At 39.2% G+C, this 17,317-nt stretch overlaps 1 protein-coding gene across 4 annotated transcripts in view; it reads right to left on the reverse strand.

Moving 5' to 3' along the window:
* The window catches only part of LOC148024925 (uncharacterized), a 91,087-nt gene that overhangs the window by 37,903 nt on the left and 35,867 nt on the right, over window positions 1–17,317 (reverse strand). For 3 of the 4 annotated variants that reach the window (XM_087694604.1, XM_087694605.1, XM_087694603.1), the window contains exons 9-12: window positions 13,346–13,549; window positions 13,062–13,223; window positions 12,162–12,509; window positions 1,327–1,699 (exon numbers count right to left, since the gene is read on the reverse strand). In XM_087694604.1, coding sequence (XP_087550730.1) covers window positions 1,327–1,699; window positions 12,162–12,509; window positions 13,062–13,223; window positions 13,346–13,549 — 1,087 coding nt within the window. The remainder of the gene's footprint in view (window positions 1–1,326; window positions 1,700–12,161; window positions 12,510–13,061; window positions 13,224–13,345; window positions 13,550–17,317) is intronic. The other variant, XM_087694606.1, reaches the window with a different exon arrangement.

Genomic DNA, 17,317 nt, shown 5'->3' on the forward strand with positions numbered 1-17,317 from the left:
ATCTAATCTAAATGACAATATACACAACACACGTGATATGTATGTAACATATCCATGCACACCCTTTATTGTCAACAAATGACACCTTATTTTTGGACGCATACATACATATGCACATCAAAGAAGAGTAGAGATTTCATCCTTCTCTTGGCAATGTATCTACCATGGTGAGGCTGGATTTTTTTCTTTAGCATATCTTTAAGGTTTCAATGGTAGTTCATAGTGTTCATCCATAATCATGGTTCATATGGTTTCAACACAAGGCTACAGTGCAACCTCTAATTATACAGATGACTAGTACCAGGGTATGCTACATTCACATAAATGGAGCAACACTAGCCCACTTTCAAGTGCCTCACACAAAGGGATAGATTTTTGATACATTAGTGACCCCAGCTATGGTGTATGCAGCACCTGCATGCACTCCTAGTCTCTCTACTTATCACTGGTAATGGATGGAGAGACCTTCCATCATTCTGATATCCAAGATGATTTGCAGTAAACCTTCACTACCATGAGATCATCAAAGAAAACCTTGCAGAACCATGAGCCCAAGTACACTACGACATAGAGCCCCAGAGTCACCACAAACTATTGCCACACACTTTCACCATCTGTCATGGTATCCTGCAATACAGCAATTGTTCTCAGAGCATGGGCTAGATACACACAGATTACTACCCCTCCAGTATAATGAGGACACCTCATAGTTAGCACTTCCGAGAGAACAGGAACATACTTTCTGAGACAGGATCTGATACACCTGCATGCTCAAAAGACTTGGTCAGGTCAGCTATCCCACCACGATGCAGCACTACAGAGATCACTTCCTCAGAAGATACTTCCTCAGATTTACAAATGATGGGTTTATCACACAACAGGCTACACAAATCTAATAATGTCTCCTCTTCCCACCCAGCCCATAAATCAAATATCAATCCTCGTCCCTCCCTCCCTCCCTTTGTCATTGGTGCCTATATGATTCCTTTGCTCAAAATGCCAAAACCTGCCAGTACTTTGCAGCAATGTATAGAAAAGTCATGATACGACACCAATAAGAGCACTTTAAGCCTGGAAACTAAACATGAGTCAAATATAGAAGATGCTAGGACAAAGGTGTATCTATACGCAGCTTGGGCAGACACAGCTATAAAGCGCTAAGCTACACAAAATCATACTTCATGTAGATCTGCAGGAGCCATATTTCAAAGTGTCTAACAGTACCATTAACTTTCACCCAACCATTGCAAAGAAATTATCAAGGACACACAAGTTGCAAACATAAGCACATAAACAATCAAAATACTAATGTCTCGGATGACTTACCAAAATAGTTACTGCAGAAGGTTATTGACGCCATGGTCAATACTACTGGCACTAATGATGCACTTGTTGCTGATATACCCAAAAAGCACTGAAGATTTATGATCAACCTCAGCAAATCTTTATCAAATTGTGTGTCTGGAAATGTGGTATTATTCAACATGCTCAACAAGTCTAAAGCAGTTCGTGGATAATGTACAAGTACACTAGTTTGTAACCTGCCCAAAAGTACTGACTGAGATATCCAACAGAGAAGAGTAACAACAATATCTGTATTGTTGGAGACTATTTCCTCTTGTGCATTGTCAAATATGCCTATGTTTTCAATTACTGAGGTGACTGCCCATCTTCCCACTTTGCAAAGCCATTCCTTGTCCTGAGGAATAACAACAAATTAAATTTTGAACTTGCTTCCTCCTCACTCCCTTCCCTCTATGTTGTAGATACTTGCTCTCCTTCACTCCCACCCGTAATAGTAATGGAACGGGAATGGGAATGGAAGCGTAAGGGGGACAACTTGTATTGTGTACATCATTCATATATTCCAAATTTTGTACATTAGTATATTATTTAAAAGTTCTTAAAGGAATGCATGTACAATAGTTTTTTCCATAGATGAAAGATCGGTTACATTGAAATGGCACATAAGATCCAAAGCAGATGCTAATCTAAGAACGAACTACATAAAAGAGTCAAGAAGCGCCAACTAACATCTACAATGGACAAAATATAGGAGCCTGGAATTTGGAAGTCTCTCAAAGTAACCATTGGACCATACATGGCTGCTACTAGCAGCAAGACGATCAAGAAGACTATCATCCACATTGTCTAAGAAAGACACCAGCATTAACAAGATCCAAAGCAACCTAGTCATCAACAAGACTCATAGGCATAGGTGTCTCCCCATCCTCATCATCTGAGGACTCCACTTCCTCGAGCTATAAACTTTTTTACCTTGAGGGAAGCCACATCTACAAGCAAGCGCAAGTTTGAACTCACAAATATGAAGTCATGAACTTCTTGTCCCAAATCTATTCCCCTTTTTAGATGCAACATGGCCAAATACACTCCACAGTTGCCTGCATCTTGAGATAGAATCCACACTCCCAATCTTTGAAGCTCAAGTCTACATCCCCCAAGGTTAGGCATCCCCAAACATTCCCAACTTGTTCCTATAAAAAGCAAGTTGATCTTTCACTAATCTTCTCTTAGTGTCAATGGAAACCAACCTAGAGAGCACTTTGTCCCAACCTTGCACTACCCCATCATCCTTCTCTTGACCTAATAAACATTCTATCTTGCCTCACAGAATTCTATTGTCTCGGACTTCCTAATACTTTACATCATCCAAACCAAGCTATCCTAGTTTCTTCATATGAGAAAGCCATAGCCAAAGCACATCTCATAGTACTTTAAGAGATCTATGGATGAACCGATGGCTTTAGATGAAAGTGATTATATCCTCACCTTTTTTATGAAAGGATCATTCCATGACAAGCTATCGATGTCTTTCAACAAATTACTCAAACAAGGAGCAAGGCATGGACTCAATGTGATATGTGGTTGTCTCCTCAAGTCTCATACCTACTACCCTATTTGTTGCCTCACCATTAGCAATAAACTGGATGACATTTTTAGACCTTCAACCAATTCCACCACAAGTTGATCTCTCCTTTTTACTATACTTGAGGCATCGTGTGAAGAAATTAATGGCATTTGTCCTCCGGAATAAGCAATCATTCCATGGATAGACTATTTTTCGAATATCACTCCACCTATCTACTATGAGATAGACACCATTATTCACCCAACTTTCTTGCTCACTAGCCAAAGCACACTCAATTGCATCCATTTTCTTTTGCAATGAAGTGATACACAATGTCTCATATGATGAAGGCTTATAGGTTGGACCATACTTTGCAATCTCCTAGACCATCTCAAGGAAATAGGGAGATCTTATAATGCTGAATGCAACATGATCATGGTAGAAAAACCTTGCCGTAGTTGCATCCACCGTCTCTTTTTTACTAGGATGTTTCCAACATTTGTTGCTTACTGCATTTTCCATAACAAGGCTGTGAGGATGCAAAAGTGACAAGCTCCCATATGTGATTCCATCACCCATGACCACATCATCAGCTTGTCCACTAAAAAAAGAGGCATCAATTGCTTGATTTTTCTTTACAAATGTCTTCTTTTCTTCACTTTGATACTTTGCGAAGAGCTGCCTTTGAATTTTCAGCGTGATGTTTGGGCAAAAATTTATTTGGGCTCCAATCTCAACATGGTATACCGTATAAGTGTTGCTTCACATGATCGGATCCTCCTATTTTCAATTGCTCGCATCCTTTGCATTTTCATTTCTTTGCACCTCTCTTTGATGCATAATGGTCTACTTTCTCAACCTCATCCTACTAACTAGACTGAGATCACTTTGTGCCCAAACGCTTTGATCCTGAGGAAGCCATGACTTTTACAAATTCACAAATAAAAGCAAGAGTCGACCCTCCATGAAACTCTGAGAGAGAATGAGAGAGAGCAGCAACAGTAGAAGTTGAGGCTCTCAGCCTATGGGGGGAGAGAGAGAGAGAGAGAGAGAGAGTGTGTGTGTGTGTGTGTGTGTGTGCTATAAAAACAAAGAGCGGATTTAGTGGGAGAGAAGGGGGGGGAGGAATGAATGAATGAATGAATGAAGTATTTGCATCTCCAGAAATCCAAAATGGCCTATGAGACAAAGAAATGAGTGCATCTGACCATGTCATCTTGAATGGAAAACAACAATGAAAATGAAAACGATTGACCATAACCGCTACAAGTATAGGCTACCATCATGTACAAAATGATCTCTCGATGACCCTTCAGCTAACCTGTAGAATCCCACCCTAATCAATATGACTCTCTAGAAACAATGTACCCTCCTAGAGGCAATAATATCTGTCATTGGTGGTCCAAGTCATCAAATCCACTTAAGGGGAGATACTCATCTCTGATGGCAAGCAATGATGGCTAGAATTTGCCAAAGGTAAGGATAACATGCACAACGACAGGATGGTCTAAAGTCTCTTATTCTCATTTTGGGGTAGAGGCGAAAAAAATAAGCAAGTACAAAAGCTAGATCCCCCACAGCTAGATGCCCTTTCATGCATAAATAGGGGCAAAGTGCTCTACAATCCACGAAGTGTGGTTATTTGGTCTATTGTGACCCCTCTGAGTTGTGGATGGTGTGGTGGCATTGTTGTAGCAGTAGCATCTGTAATAGCAGCATGTAGTAAACTAACTTTGGAGCTAGTACTAAAAACTCTGTAAGAACCTGCTCACTCACTAACTCTGCCTCTATTTTTGTCTTGCTCCTTAGAATCTTCTCTCTATATGCCCAAATTTCCAATAAGAACAGTCCTAGGCATCTATGGTCCTCGTACTCCATCATCTTGCAGAGAGGCCCAAATCCCTCTTGAAAAAGGCAATGAAACCTCCCTCTAATCTCATAACATACAATACATCTACAAATAAAGTGCTTCTTAGACTCAACCTCTTGGTGGCATAACTGGCAAATGTGTCCATCCTCAAACATGTATGCATACTTTCCTATCTCAATCTTGAGCTAGTGTGATTATGTCTGTATCTGTCCAATAGCACTATGTATACCATGGGAGAGGTGGACGTCCATGTATGCTAACTTGACAAGGAATCCCTCTACCACATATGTCAAAAATGATGATGATATTGTACCATCTTCATACCAAGGGGCTCTAGGGGGATGCACCATCTACGATTTGTATCAATCTTCACAATATCTGCCCTAAAAACTTGATTCTGATCTATGTGTGATCTAAGTATGGGCAATCCAAACTGTACTGGAGTGGTTTAAGTGCATCCATCACTAATCCATGTGTTCTGAACCATGACCACATCTCCACAAACCATGACCACATCTCCACAAACCAGCAATGTGTATCCCCACTCTCCACCAATTGCTTTATGGGAGACATTGCCAACTAGAGATTTTAATGCACGCACACGTATTGCACACATAGTGATTGAGCTTAGCACACAAACATAGAGACATGGGTATAGAGCACAAGGACAGGCACGCTTCAAAAGAGGGTTCACTATGCTTGATCATATATTGACCCTCGAAGCTATTATAGAGAAAGATAGGACACATGAAAAGAGGATATATTGCTACCTTCTAGGTTTTTGCAAAGCATTCGACACTTTGCCCCAAGCCAAGCTCATGCAGTGACTACATGATATTGGCACTCCACAAGAGCTATAATTGGGGATTTATTCCTTGTATGAGTCAATGACAAGGAGGGGCATGCTCCAAGAGGGCTTTGAATATTCAAAGGCCACTAGTGATGATTGCTCACATGATATGAAGCAAACCATCAATACCTCATGAGATTATTCGAGTAGAGATTAAAGTAGCACCTATGGTCAAGGAGGCATTATTTCTTGTTGTAACTTGCTTACAGAGAATATGGGAGGTCCCTAGATAGAGATATCCGCGATTGGCATTGACTTCCTCCACAAATTGCAACCCATAAAATATCCTCATATAGTCGCATGTAAGGAGACTCCTTTGTTGCATCTTCTAATGATGCATACGTAAAAGTGGCTGATGGAAAGTAGCAAACTGCTATGTATAGATCTCTAAGTCCATCCCTACATACTCGGATCCATAGGTATCGTGCCTTGATATCTCTATGTATGACATGTACTCCATCACAGAGCTCCTTGAATAGCACAACTACTCTTCTAGATCCTCTGGTCCCCCCCAACTCCCATCTATATCCTCGTACCTCTAGCAAATGCCTACTATTGCATTGGTGTACCTCAGTATACATGGCAATATCTACATTTTTTAAAGTAATCTCAACATAACTAGCATCTATTCAAAGAGCTCCATTACAATTCCATACTATAAATCTCAATGTCTCATAGGCCGCACAACGTCATTTGGACCAATGATTGGTGATAATCACCTATCCATCACCATACAATACTCCTTACAAGCTTCAAGGACTTGAAGCATCTGCTCTTTTCTATGTGCCACATGGGCCAAAGTGAGGTCTTTAGCCAAGTATATCTTCTTCTCTCTTAAGGCTCCCCTCTTGGACAAGAAATCCTTCTATTAAGACCTTCATTGTATACACACACCAAATGATCATACAAATAAGGGAAGCCTAGGCTCTAAGAGAGGAAGAGGCTAGAGAAAGAGAGAAAGGGGAGGGGACTTGACAAAGAGAGATGGAGAGGCTTGAGAGAAAAAGAGGGTGTCAGAGGCTTGAGCGAGAGAGAGAGAGAGAGAGAGGCTTGGGGGAGAGAGAGAAGAAAGAAATAAGGAAAAAATAAGGAGAAAGAAAGTAAGTTGTAGACTTGGGGGAGAGTGACCAAAAGTGGCCTACTTTTTTGTACTAAATCGTACAAATACGTATGGTACGATACTGTACAGATCATATCGAATATATGTGAGGTGTAACTAGGGTTAGAGTAAATTTACGAGCCCGGGACCGGAGGGAATCATGAGATGTCAAAGGCAAAAGTTGCTAAAAGTTATGCCGCACAGGTACTTGGTGGTATCTCGTGTCAATTGTTGACCTAGGTCATTCATTTGGCCATAAGTGTCAATTGGTGACATTAGAGAAGTGGTGTTTAATGGTACTTAATGCCAATCTAATGGTCAAAGATGACACGGAAACACTCAGGAATGGAAGTTGCCTAGCCAATTTAATTATTAGCCAGTCTAATTATTTTTTCAAGGCACCGAAAGAGTTATTAGATTAATTTTCAATATTTAAAAACTAAAAATTAATATTTAATTATAAATAATACTGGAAAAACCATTTGGGAAGGCTACCACTTGTCAAAAATGCCCTTTGCAAGACTGAAAAACGTCTTTAGAGGTTGCAAGAAAGAGGGAGGAGATGTTGGTCTGATTTGCAGTCATTAGAGAATCTTCTGAGGCAGCCAAGGGCACAAGAAGACCAATCAACAGCAGGTGACAGCATCTACCAGCTGTTGAGGAAGGACAGCAATAGTAAATGATTGATTTTTTTCAATTCTTTGCATCTACAAGCTGTTAAGACAGAGCAGCAGCAGTAAATGACTGATTTTCTTCAGTTCTTCATGAAGAAAGTCTGAATTTTCTCTCTCCTCAGCACTCTCTCTCATCTCCCAACCTTTCCACAGCCTTGCTTTGAAGATTACAATGTTGAGATCACCAGAGGCTGAGAAATTTCAGATTTCTTTGCTGTAAACCCTAATCTACAGCAGAAATTAGGGTTTAGCAACAACCTCGGGAAGCATGCCAGAAATTGGAAGCTCCAAGACTTGGATTCAACAGGGCTGAAGCTGTTTTCAGCCAAATTCAAGTGGAGGAACCACCAAATCAATGAATTTGGGGCGTTTTCCATCTCCATCAAAGTAGGTGAAGGCCAATTGACTGTCTGAATCAAGGAGCAAATCAGATTGAAGACTTGCTGGTCATTTTAAACAGTAAGGGGAGTTGCAATATCGAAAGGGATTGGGAGAATCCCATTGTATATCAACTTCTTCTTTAATTAAGTTAAAGAAATACCAAAAGGAGTGCCAAATTTGGGGCCAACAGGGTGTCCATTGTCCAAGACTGCTTTAACTAAGTTGTAATCAAGGAATTACCACCCGTCCATGGAAGGAAGGCTAGTTAGATAGAGAGAGAGAGAGAGAGAGAGAGAGAGAGAGATTACAATTGCTAGTGCTTGGAGCCTCGCAGACGCATGCATGTAGGCTGACAACTGGAATCTGCACACACACATGATAATGGCTACTCCCAACATTGTGCACAGATGCCAGCATGGATGCGACAGGTTTTCCTCTACCCAACACGCCCCATATTGGACGGACACTTTTCCCGCATGTTCCACCAAAAGGGAGCAGTAGCCCTCCAAGCTCCCCCCATGTTACCCCTAACAACTGTTCCCTAGTCCCATTGCTGTTTTTTTTTTTAGGGAGGGAGGGGATGGGTGAATGATATGGTGGTGGAATGCGTTCCCATGTCCCCAAGAGCGTGGAATGCCATCCCCTTGCTACTATGCTTCCACTTCCCCTCCCTCCCACATTGCGCCCCCACCCCCAAGGGAGCATTTCTACCCACCCTCCACTTTCCCCCCACGCCACCCCCGCACCCCCTTTTTTTCTCTCCCATTTGGCAAAATACATAGACATAAATGAGAAAACCTCACATAAATCATTGTACTATATTAAATCCCTTAGCTTTCACACTCTTAATTTCAAGATGAGGTTTCTATGGACTCCATAACTACTCTACTAGTATCTCAAGCTTCTAACCTCCTACACCGCTCCCCCTTACCCCTTTGAAAGAAAAAAAAATGTCAATTTCCACCACTCTCCCCCCTTTCCTACTTTACATCATTCCAAAATCTCCCATACTTTACCCCCTCTCACCATCTCCTAGGGCCTATACCGATCTCCCACATGTTGTCTCTCTCTTTTGGCTACCAAAAAATGCAAAAAGAAAATGAAAGAAAAAAAAACATTGCATTTTCCTTAAAGTCATTTTCCTTCTCACGTTTTATTCCTTGGACTAGAGCCATAGGACTAGGACTGGCCTTAGAAAGTAGCTAATTACACAAAGCTAGAGATGAAAATTGAGCACTTGCAACAATTCAAATACCTAAACATTAAAATGAAGCAAAAATAAATGATTACACAAATAATTGATCTAATGCATGTGTCAATGAAGCAAAGCTAGATAGCAATGCTTTGATAAGTGGCCTTGTCACAATTAAAACATAACACCATACATAAAATGACCTAACAGAGTAAATCCTTCACAAATTTTAAGGTATTATTTGTTGCTTAAAGTGCTCATGCTACAAAACCATGTCTGCCTAGTGGAATCTATCCTTTATGTCATTGGCCTAATCTACATTCTCTTTATGTCTCTCCTAAAATTCAAGATCCTTCAATCTTAGACAAAGGTACAATGCAACATACTAGACACACTAATTAAGGTCCTAAGTAACCTTTTAATCCAAAGAGCCTAAGATCTTTGAGATTCAAAATAGATTGGTTATAATTATTAAACCTTGGAAGAGGCACAGAGACTTAAATTTAAAAATTTGGCATTGGATTGCATTCTTATTTCCAAAGAAGAGAAAACTATACTGTCAATGAAAACCTCAAAAAAAAGGTTCCTAAGATATAATTACATAACAAGCCTTATAAAGGAGATTGGATTCCATTTACTTGAGTTTAGGGCTCTTCTTTTAATGTGAGATTGAGAATTGTATTCTTTCATGGAGTGATTGGTTTGCATCCACCTACGCCACCATGTATTGCTCATTTCTAATGATCCGCTTCTTGGAAGAAACTACTAATATAGGAATAACCATTGATCTCTTAACTTTTGCATGAGAATTCATTTGATACAATAATCACGGATCTCTTAGCTTTTGCATGGGGATTTCCTTGCTACAATTTCACGTAAAAAGCTTAGTGTGTTCAAAAGAATTAGGAGACGATGGACCATCAAGGACACTTTCAAAGACAAGGCGGGCCTAGCTACATTGGCTCATCTCCAATCAAGAGAAGGTGCTAAACTTCTCAAAGACTAAGAAGCCCAAGCTAAATTGGCATCGACTTGTTCTTAGGAGATACCTTGCAGCGCACACGATTGAGTATCTTATGGATAGAGAACACATCCAGAGAGGCAAATCTCAAAATTCAGAGTAGGTATAACTCATCTTACATGGGATACTTCTTCTTGCAAGTCATAGGTGCTTTGGTTTGAAAATTATCATACAAGCTCATTTTGCCCCAAAGTTGGGCTTCCCATAGCATCGTGATGACAACTTCCTACAATCAGAGGAATTATACAAATTGATATATGAGAGGGCGATCACTGCCCATATTTGAAACTCCCCTTGGAGAATGCTTTGTATTTCACCCCTCTTGGGTATCATTTTCGGCGTATCTCCTTGCAATAATCTAGTATTGATGCTTACAAGTTACAATGTGAAACATGAGTCAAGTCTTCATATTGGGACATAACTCTACTTTTCAACGTTGCATGATGCTCTAGATGCACTTATAAAACTATTCGATGGTCATATCGAAGCTTTGAGCAAGTTGTACTTTGACTATATTACAGATGACTACTATTTGCGGGGAATTGTTCTCTCATTCCATGCTTCATTCCTGGGGAGTCTTCTTTGTGCTTTTCCTAGGTATATCCAATCTCTATACAACTAGGGTATTTTTAGATTGATTTCTTTGAATCGTTCTCTGTTGCACCTAGTTATTTTTCTCGTCTCATGCTTGAATGCTTCATATTTGAGCAATCTTTGCTTTTTCCTAGGTAAATCCAATATCTACATCTACAATTATTGTACTTTGTTGATTTTGTTGAATCATTGTGTCCTCTTTGTACTTTCAGTTTATAGAGTATCAAGAAGCAGAAGAAAACAGAAGAAAGAGAGAGGGGAGGAGATAAAAGGAGTTTGCACAGAGAAAATGCAAAATGTACAAACACAACTGAAACACAGTAACTCACACAAAAATGCAAAAGGAGGGAAGAGTAGAATGCGATGAATGAATGAATGTTAGATGTTAATAAGTGAAGAAGATATAGCATCAAAGAAACATGTTTCTTTGAGTTTGAAACTTACAAAATGTTTCTTGAAGTAAAAAACGTTTCTAAGATTTAAAAACGTGGAAAAAAAAATTGAGTTTGAACCCAAAAGCACGCCTTTTATGACAAAAACTATCAAGCAATGTTAAACATAATGATGATGATGATGATGATGATGATAAATAATGACTCATGAGGGCTCAAGATTTTGGATGAGAGACTCGTTTTTTTGGGATTTTATTTAGTTATTGAACTTTGTCACTCTATTATCTATTCTTTTCTTGAGAGTTGATTATTATACGGCTTTAATCTTATTTATGAATTATCTATGATATACTATGATTCACTCTGGATTTTAATATTTTGTCAGTTTATTTTGAAATGAGAATCATAATGTTGCAACTTGGCTCAGTCCATATTGCACATAGGCTATTTACATGTTTATTTTAATTTTCTTTGTCTGATATATATGAATCATAATGTTTGAGTTATAAACCATAGTATAGCTTGCTCAAAGTAACTTTGACATAAGTAACAAGTCAATAATGGATCATGGATATGTAACGTATTATTATCAATTGACTCTCATGTATTATCACTCAAGCTCAATTGGCCTTTCTTTGTTTAAGACAGAGTTCCATAGATGTTTAGAACCTCTTTCACTAGTTAAAACTATTAAAAATCCCTATATTTAAAAACCCATGTTTCTTATTTTACCCCCTCTTGAAAGAAACGTACGTTGTTTCTAACGTTTCGTTTCTAAACGTTTCTGGCTGCTATGGAAGAAGATGATTCAAATGTGATGCTCAAGGAGTGAATATGCCCAACCACCACTACTCTCTTGAGAGCAGACTTAAGGGGAGTGCTGAAGAGTATCATTCTCTGTGTATCAAACCCAAGTGCAGCAATACCACAAATTCTAATGTAGGCCGATTAGAGCCGAGATGCTAGGATAATCTAATAAAGAAGTGAGTTATGACCCTTCAACTCATTAGTGACCAAACCTGAGTACTTGCATATATACATGAACAGCAAAGGTTCAAAATCTAGCAAATGCAGCACTTGCTATCGAAGTGCACATAAATTGAGGTATGATGACTTTATGCTGCACTTCGAATAATTAAAATGATAATTGTCAAAAACTAATTATGTGGAGATAATACTGAAGCACAACACTGATCACCATTAACAATTTCAAAAGTACCTGAACAGAACATATTGGCAGTGGTGAGGTCTCCAGAATGGTTTTCAATGCCAGCATTCGCAGTTCAGATATTCTAGGATGTTTCCGCATTTCAACAAAGTTTATAATTCCAACTAGATCTTCTAATGGAAGACTCAGTCGACTCTGGTATCTTTTGCGTGACCTCGAAATGCTGAAAGTGATACCTATAATCCTTAGCAACGATTCTGTTATTACCACATGCTCATGGGAAGACACATGCTTTATGAACTGTAAGTGCAAAGTCACTGCCATGTTTGAGAGCTCCTCAAAACCATCCAAAGTAAGCCAACGCCTGACGCTCTTCCAAGATAGAGCATTCTCTGCAATCTGAATGATTGAAAAGACAATCAGTAAGGTTGGTTCTACAAATGCTAATATCTTAGCATCATTAGATGACTGGTAGGCATGGTAAATGCAGAGACCTGACTAATAACATTAACTTGCCACTTGAAAAGAAATACCAACAATCAAAAAGATAGATGTCTACTGTCTCGAAAACATACAATAAATCTGGTGTACCAAAGGCTACACATAATATCTATATCGATTCCCCCCAAACAGATTCATGATACTAATGTATTGCAGCGGCCCAATGCAGAATGCAAAAGTTTCTCTTTCTTTTCACCCATCCTTAAGCACTTGCAAACTTCTGCTTAATAGAATATACAAATATGGATCCAACAACTTACAAGGAAGAACTGAAAATTTACAGCAGATAATCTAAGTAGATGTGCATCAATATATCAGAACTGATGTACATGAGACATTGAAAGCACCATATCAACTGTCCTAGCCACATTCATGTTCATTTTTCCACCTTTGCTAATAACTGAGAATCCAGTTACTTATACACAAGTTCTTCTAATCAGTAACCTGTACCTGTAAAGCCTTTGCAGCTAGATCAACAGAGATACCAAGACCATATTCACCAGATTTAGTTGCTCCATTGGTTGAAATGACAGACGTCAGCCAAGATAGTAGCCCCGTGTGCTCTATCAAATGCTGCACAAAACTACGTAGCTTTGAGGCTTTATGAATAACCTACGTGAAAACATACAAAAGTCATGTTTAAATCCTAAAATAATGATAAATTTACATCTATAAAGATAATGAAGATAGAAAAGAGAGGCAACCACCAGCACCAATTTGTGAATTGGACCTACCTCTAATATCCATGTCCGTGTGTTATGATCTGCCAAGGGTGAGCTGTAAAAGCTCATGAGAATCTCTAGAATGAAACGGCGACGATAAATTTGAGTATCAAAGGAAGTTTGTAAGCCAAAAGCAAGAAGACGAAGAATCCATACACGATCCGCTCGGAAGTGGACAGACCCACTCCCAAACATAGGATTGAAAAGTGGCACAGCCTGAAAGAACAGCATAATGGACACTTGAGACAAGCCTTCAAATTTAGAGTTCAATTCTACTTGTGAAATAAACAGTGTCTCATAAAAGGGCAATTACAATCCCAATAGCTCAATATCATATACTGGTGTTCAACCACTGAAGCCTTCAAATTAAGAGTTCAACTACTTGTGAAACAAACAATGTCTCATAAAAATGCAATTACAATCCCTATTCTTCCATATTGTGTACTGCTGTTCAATCCCTATTCTTCAGTATCATGTACTGTAGTCTCATAAAAATGCAATTATAATCCCTATTCTTCAACATCATGTACTGCTGTTCAAACACTGAAGATATCCACTTGCTGTAATCCATGTTGCAAAGTGGTGCATGCAGCCTATCTCTCCTAGAATCGGCCTGAATCTGCATATTCATTACATTTTATCTGGAAAAAAAACTGATAGGAAATGGAAATGAGGGGACAATAAAATTAAGACAATTCCTTTAAAAACTAAACAAAGAAAATGCATGTTTTATACTATTGTACAAATTCTAAGTTGTAGTGAAAGAGACTCAAGGGGAAAGCATTACTAGATGTGAAAATGAGCAATGGAAGCGAAAGAAACACAGTTGCCAAACACTTGGAAGTATGACCAATGAAAGAGAAAAAACCAAAAAATCCAAAAGTGCATGAATGGGCAATGGAATCATAACAAAATAAAAGACATATCTCCCCCTCTCCAAGTTGATACAAAAAAGAATTGGACATTGGACATTGTTGGCCCCAAAAATGGCGCCCCTTGTGGTATTTCTTTATCTTATATTGCAAATGGATAGAGTACAACTGAGATCCTCTGACCTCCTCTACTAATCCAAGTTCCTCTTGCTGTCAAAACTGACTAGCAAGCGTCCAAACTAATTTGTCCCTTTGGTTTGCTTAGGGATTAGTCTTCACCCTACTCCTTGAAAGACAAATTCAGCCCCAAATCTAATATTGGCTAGCTAGCCTCTTGAATCTCCCTGAAATTCCTCAATTTCAGCTAATGGAATTCGAGTCCTAAGCTCTCAATTCTAAGCGCGCATCCCAACGCAGCTATCAAAACCCTAATTTCTTTTGCAAATCAAGATTTACAGTAGAGATTGACTGAAATCTCTCCCTCCGATGGCTCAAACTGCTAGAAAATGCTAAGACAACTTGATAGATGGCTGGGGAATGAGAGAGAATGAAACCAACCTTCCTTCCATGGATGGGTGGTAAATCCTTGAATACACCTTAATTATAGCAACAAACAATAAATGCAAATCTAAAAATACAAATTTACCTACTGATATTGGGCAATCCACACCCGATTGGCCCCAAAATTGGCGCCCCTTTCGGTTTTCTTTAGCTTTATTGAAGAAGAAGTTGATTTACAATGGGATTCTCCCAATCCCCTTTGCGATCCAAACTCCCCTTGATGTCCAAAGTGACCAACAAGTCTTCAATCTATTTTGCCCCTTGATTCGGGCACTTAATTGGCCTTCACCCACTTTATAGACAATGGAAATGCCCCAAATTCAATGGTTGGCTAGTCCTCCACCTGAATTTAGCTGAAATTCACCTTCAACCCTAAAAAATCCAAGTCTTGGAGCTTCCAATTTCTGGCATCCTTCCCGACGCTACTGCTAAATCCTAATTTACAACTGCTAAACCCTAATTTTCCATTGTAAATTAGGATTTACATCATAGAAATTTGCAATTTCTCAACCTCCAAGGGTCCAAATGCTGAGATCTTCGGAGCAAGGCTATGAAATGAGGAAGAAAGCTGTAGAGAGAGAAAATTCAAAGTCTTGTCTCGCGAAGAATAACTGAAAATCAGTCAAATGCAGTTGTTGCCCTGCCACAACAGTATTAAATGTTGTCGCCTACTGCTGAGACATCCAAATCAACTATCACCTTGTACCTAGATGCAATCGCCCAGCTGTGGAGAGTCTGAATATGCAACCGCCTCCTCAAAACTCACTCCTGTGGCTGGCTGCAATGGCTGAAAATAGGCTGGCCATGGCTGCTCACAACTCTCCCACATTTGCTACAGCAAGAATGATCTCGTTTTTTCCTCTTCTTTAGCCTTTTACTAGCCTGTATGGGCAAGTTTGCCAAGTGGTAGCCTTTCCAAATGGTTTTTTCAACATTATCCATCATTAAATATTAATTTTCAGCCTTTAATTACTGAAAATTAATAATTATTTCAGTACCCAAAAAAATAATCTAACTCGTCAATAATTAAATTGGCTAGGCATTTTCCACTCCCGAGTCTATCTGTGCCATCTTTGACCATTAGATTGGTATTAGGTACCATTAAACGCCACATCTCTAGTGTCATCAACTGACACTTATAGCCAAATGAATGACCTAGCCAACAATTAACACCAGATACCATCAAGTACTTGTGCAACGTACCCACTTGCATGGCTAAGTTTTGCTAAGAAACAACCTTCTAATTCCATTTTCCAACATTATCCAAGTTATTAAATTGATTTTCAGAATATTAATTTTGAAAAATAGTTTAATAATTATTCTAGTGCTCAAAAAACCAATTTTACCAATCAATAATTAAATTGGTTGAGCCAATTTGTCTTCCAAGTATCTCTAAGCAATTAGTAGCCCTTAGACCGACATTAATTTATTAATTAATGCCTAGTCTCCAATGTCACCACTGACATTACTGGCCAATAAATTGGTCTGGGCCCAAATCTGACACCGAGTGTCACCTAGTAACTGTCAAACATAACTTATTGCAATGTTTGTCTTTGACACCCACTACAACCTTGGATCCTTGGCTTGTTACCATGAAATAACTGCTATATGTATCACATGTGCTAAACAACCTTACACATTTGACCACGGCACCGCAGATAGACCAAGCGAGATGCAATTCCTGACCCAAACGTTGAGAGTCACCAGGTCTAGCATGGCACATAAAGACAACAGCAGACGTGCAAGTGTGGGATAGCAGGCGTTGCATAGGAGTTGAGGCGTAAAGATAACGGGCTAATGGTGTGATTAGCACCAGGTAGGTGTCACGAGGACATGAAATTTTGAGATGCTCTAATCGAGCCGATAACATTTAATAAATGAATATTTGTCTACCCTGTGACACATGGCCCGTCATCTATTAAGCATCATCCTACTCGTTGACTCGTCAACCTGACCCAACACGCATCTGACACTTGCGTAGTCTGCCACATGTAAGTCTCCATCTCTAACATCACACTCAGCAATCCATCTTAGCCACATTATCCAGCCCCACACCTAATAAGATAATATTTCATTATTAAAACCTTGATATAGTAAAGATTTTAAACTTTACTCAAGGAGCTATTTACATGAAATTGGGGATTTCAAATTTTTGGTCAAATTTCACAAATTTTGTCATTAAAATTTTGGGATTTTCAAATCTGAGCTTGCGTTCTTTAAATTGCTTCATCAAAACTTCGTCTTTTTTCAATTCAAGCTCTCTCTATGGCATCTACCATTGCGATGTCAAGATATGCCATCATAATTGAAAAATTTTCGAGCATCGGCTTCTCCATTTAGAATACAAAGATTCAGCTCGTACTTATGCAAGAAGGTGCTTGGAGAGTCATCTCCACGAATGAGCCGGAGCACATTCGGAAATGCACAACTTCATCAAAAATGGCTCGAGCAAAACAAAAGCGTACTCGCCATCATCGAGTTTGGCCTCTTAGCAACCTTCTTCATCACCTTGATCTTACAAAAACGACAAAAGAGGTATGGAATGACCTTC

Source organism: Lygodium microphyllum, chromosome 15 (assembly GCF_053477565.2).
Source record: "Lygodium microphyllum isolate KBCC chromosome 15, Lygodium_microphyllum_v1.1.10, whole genome shotgun sequence".
Classification (NCBI taxonomy): domain Eukaryota; kingdom Viridiplantae; phylum Streptophyta; class Polypodiopsida; order Schizaeales; family Lygodiaceae; genus Lygodium; species Lygodium microphyllum.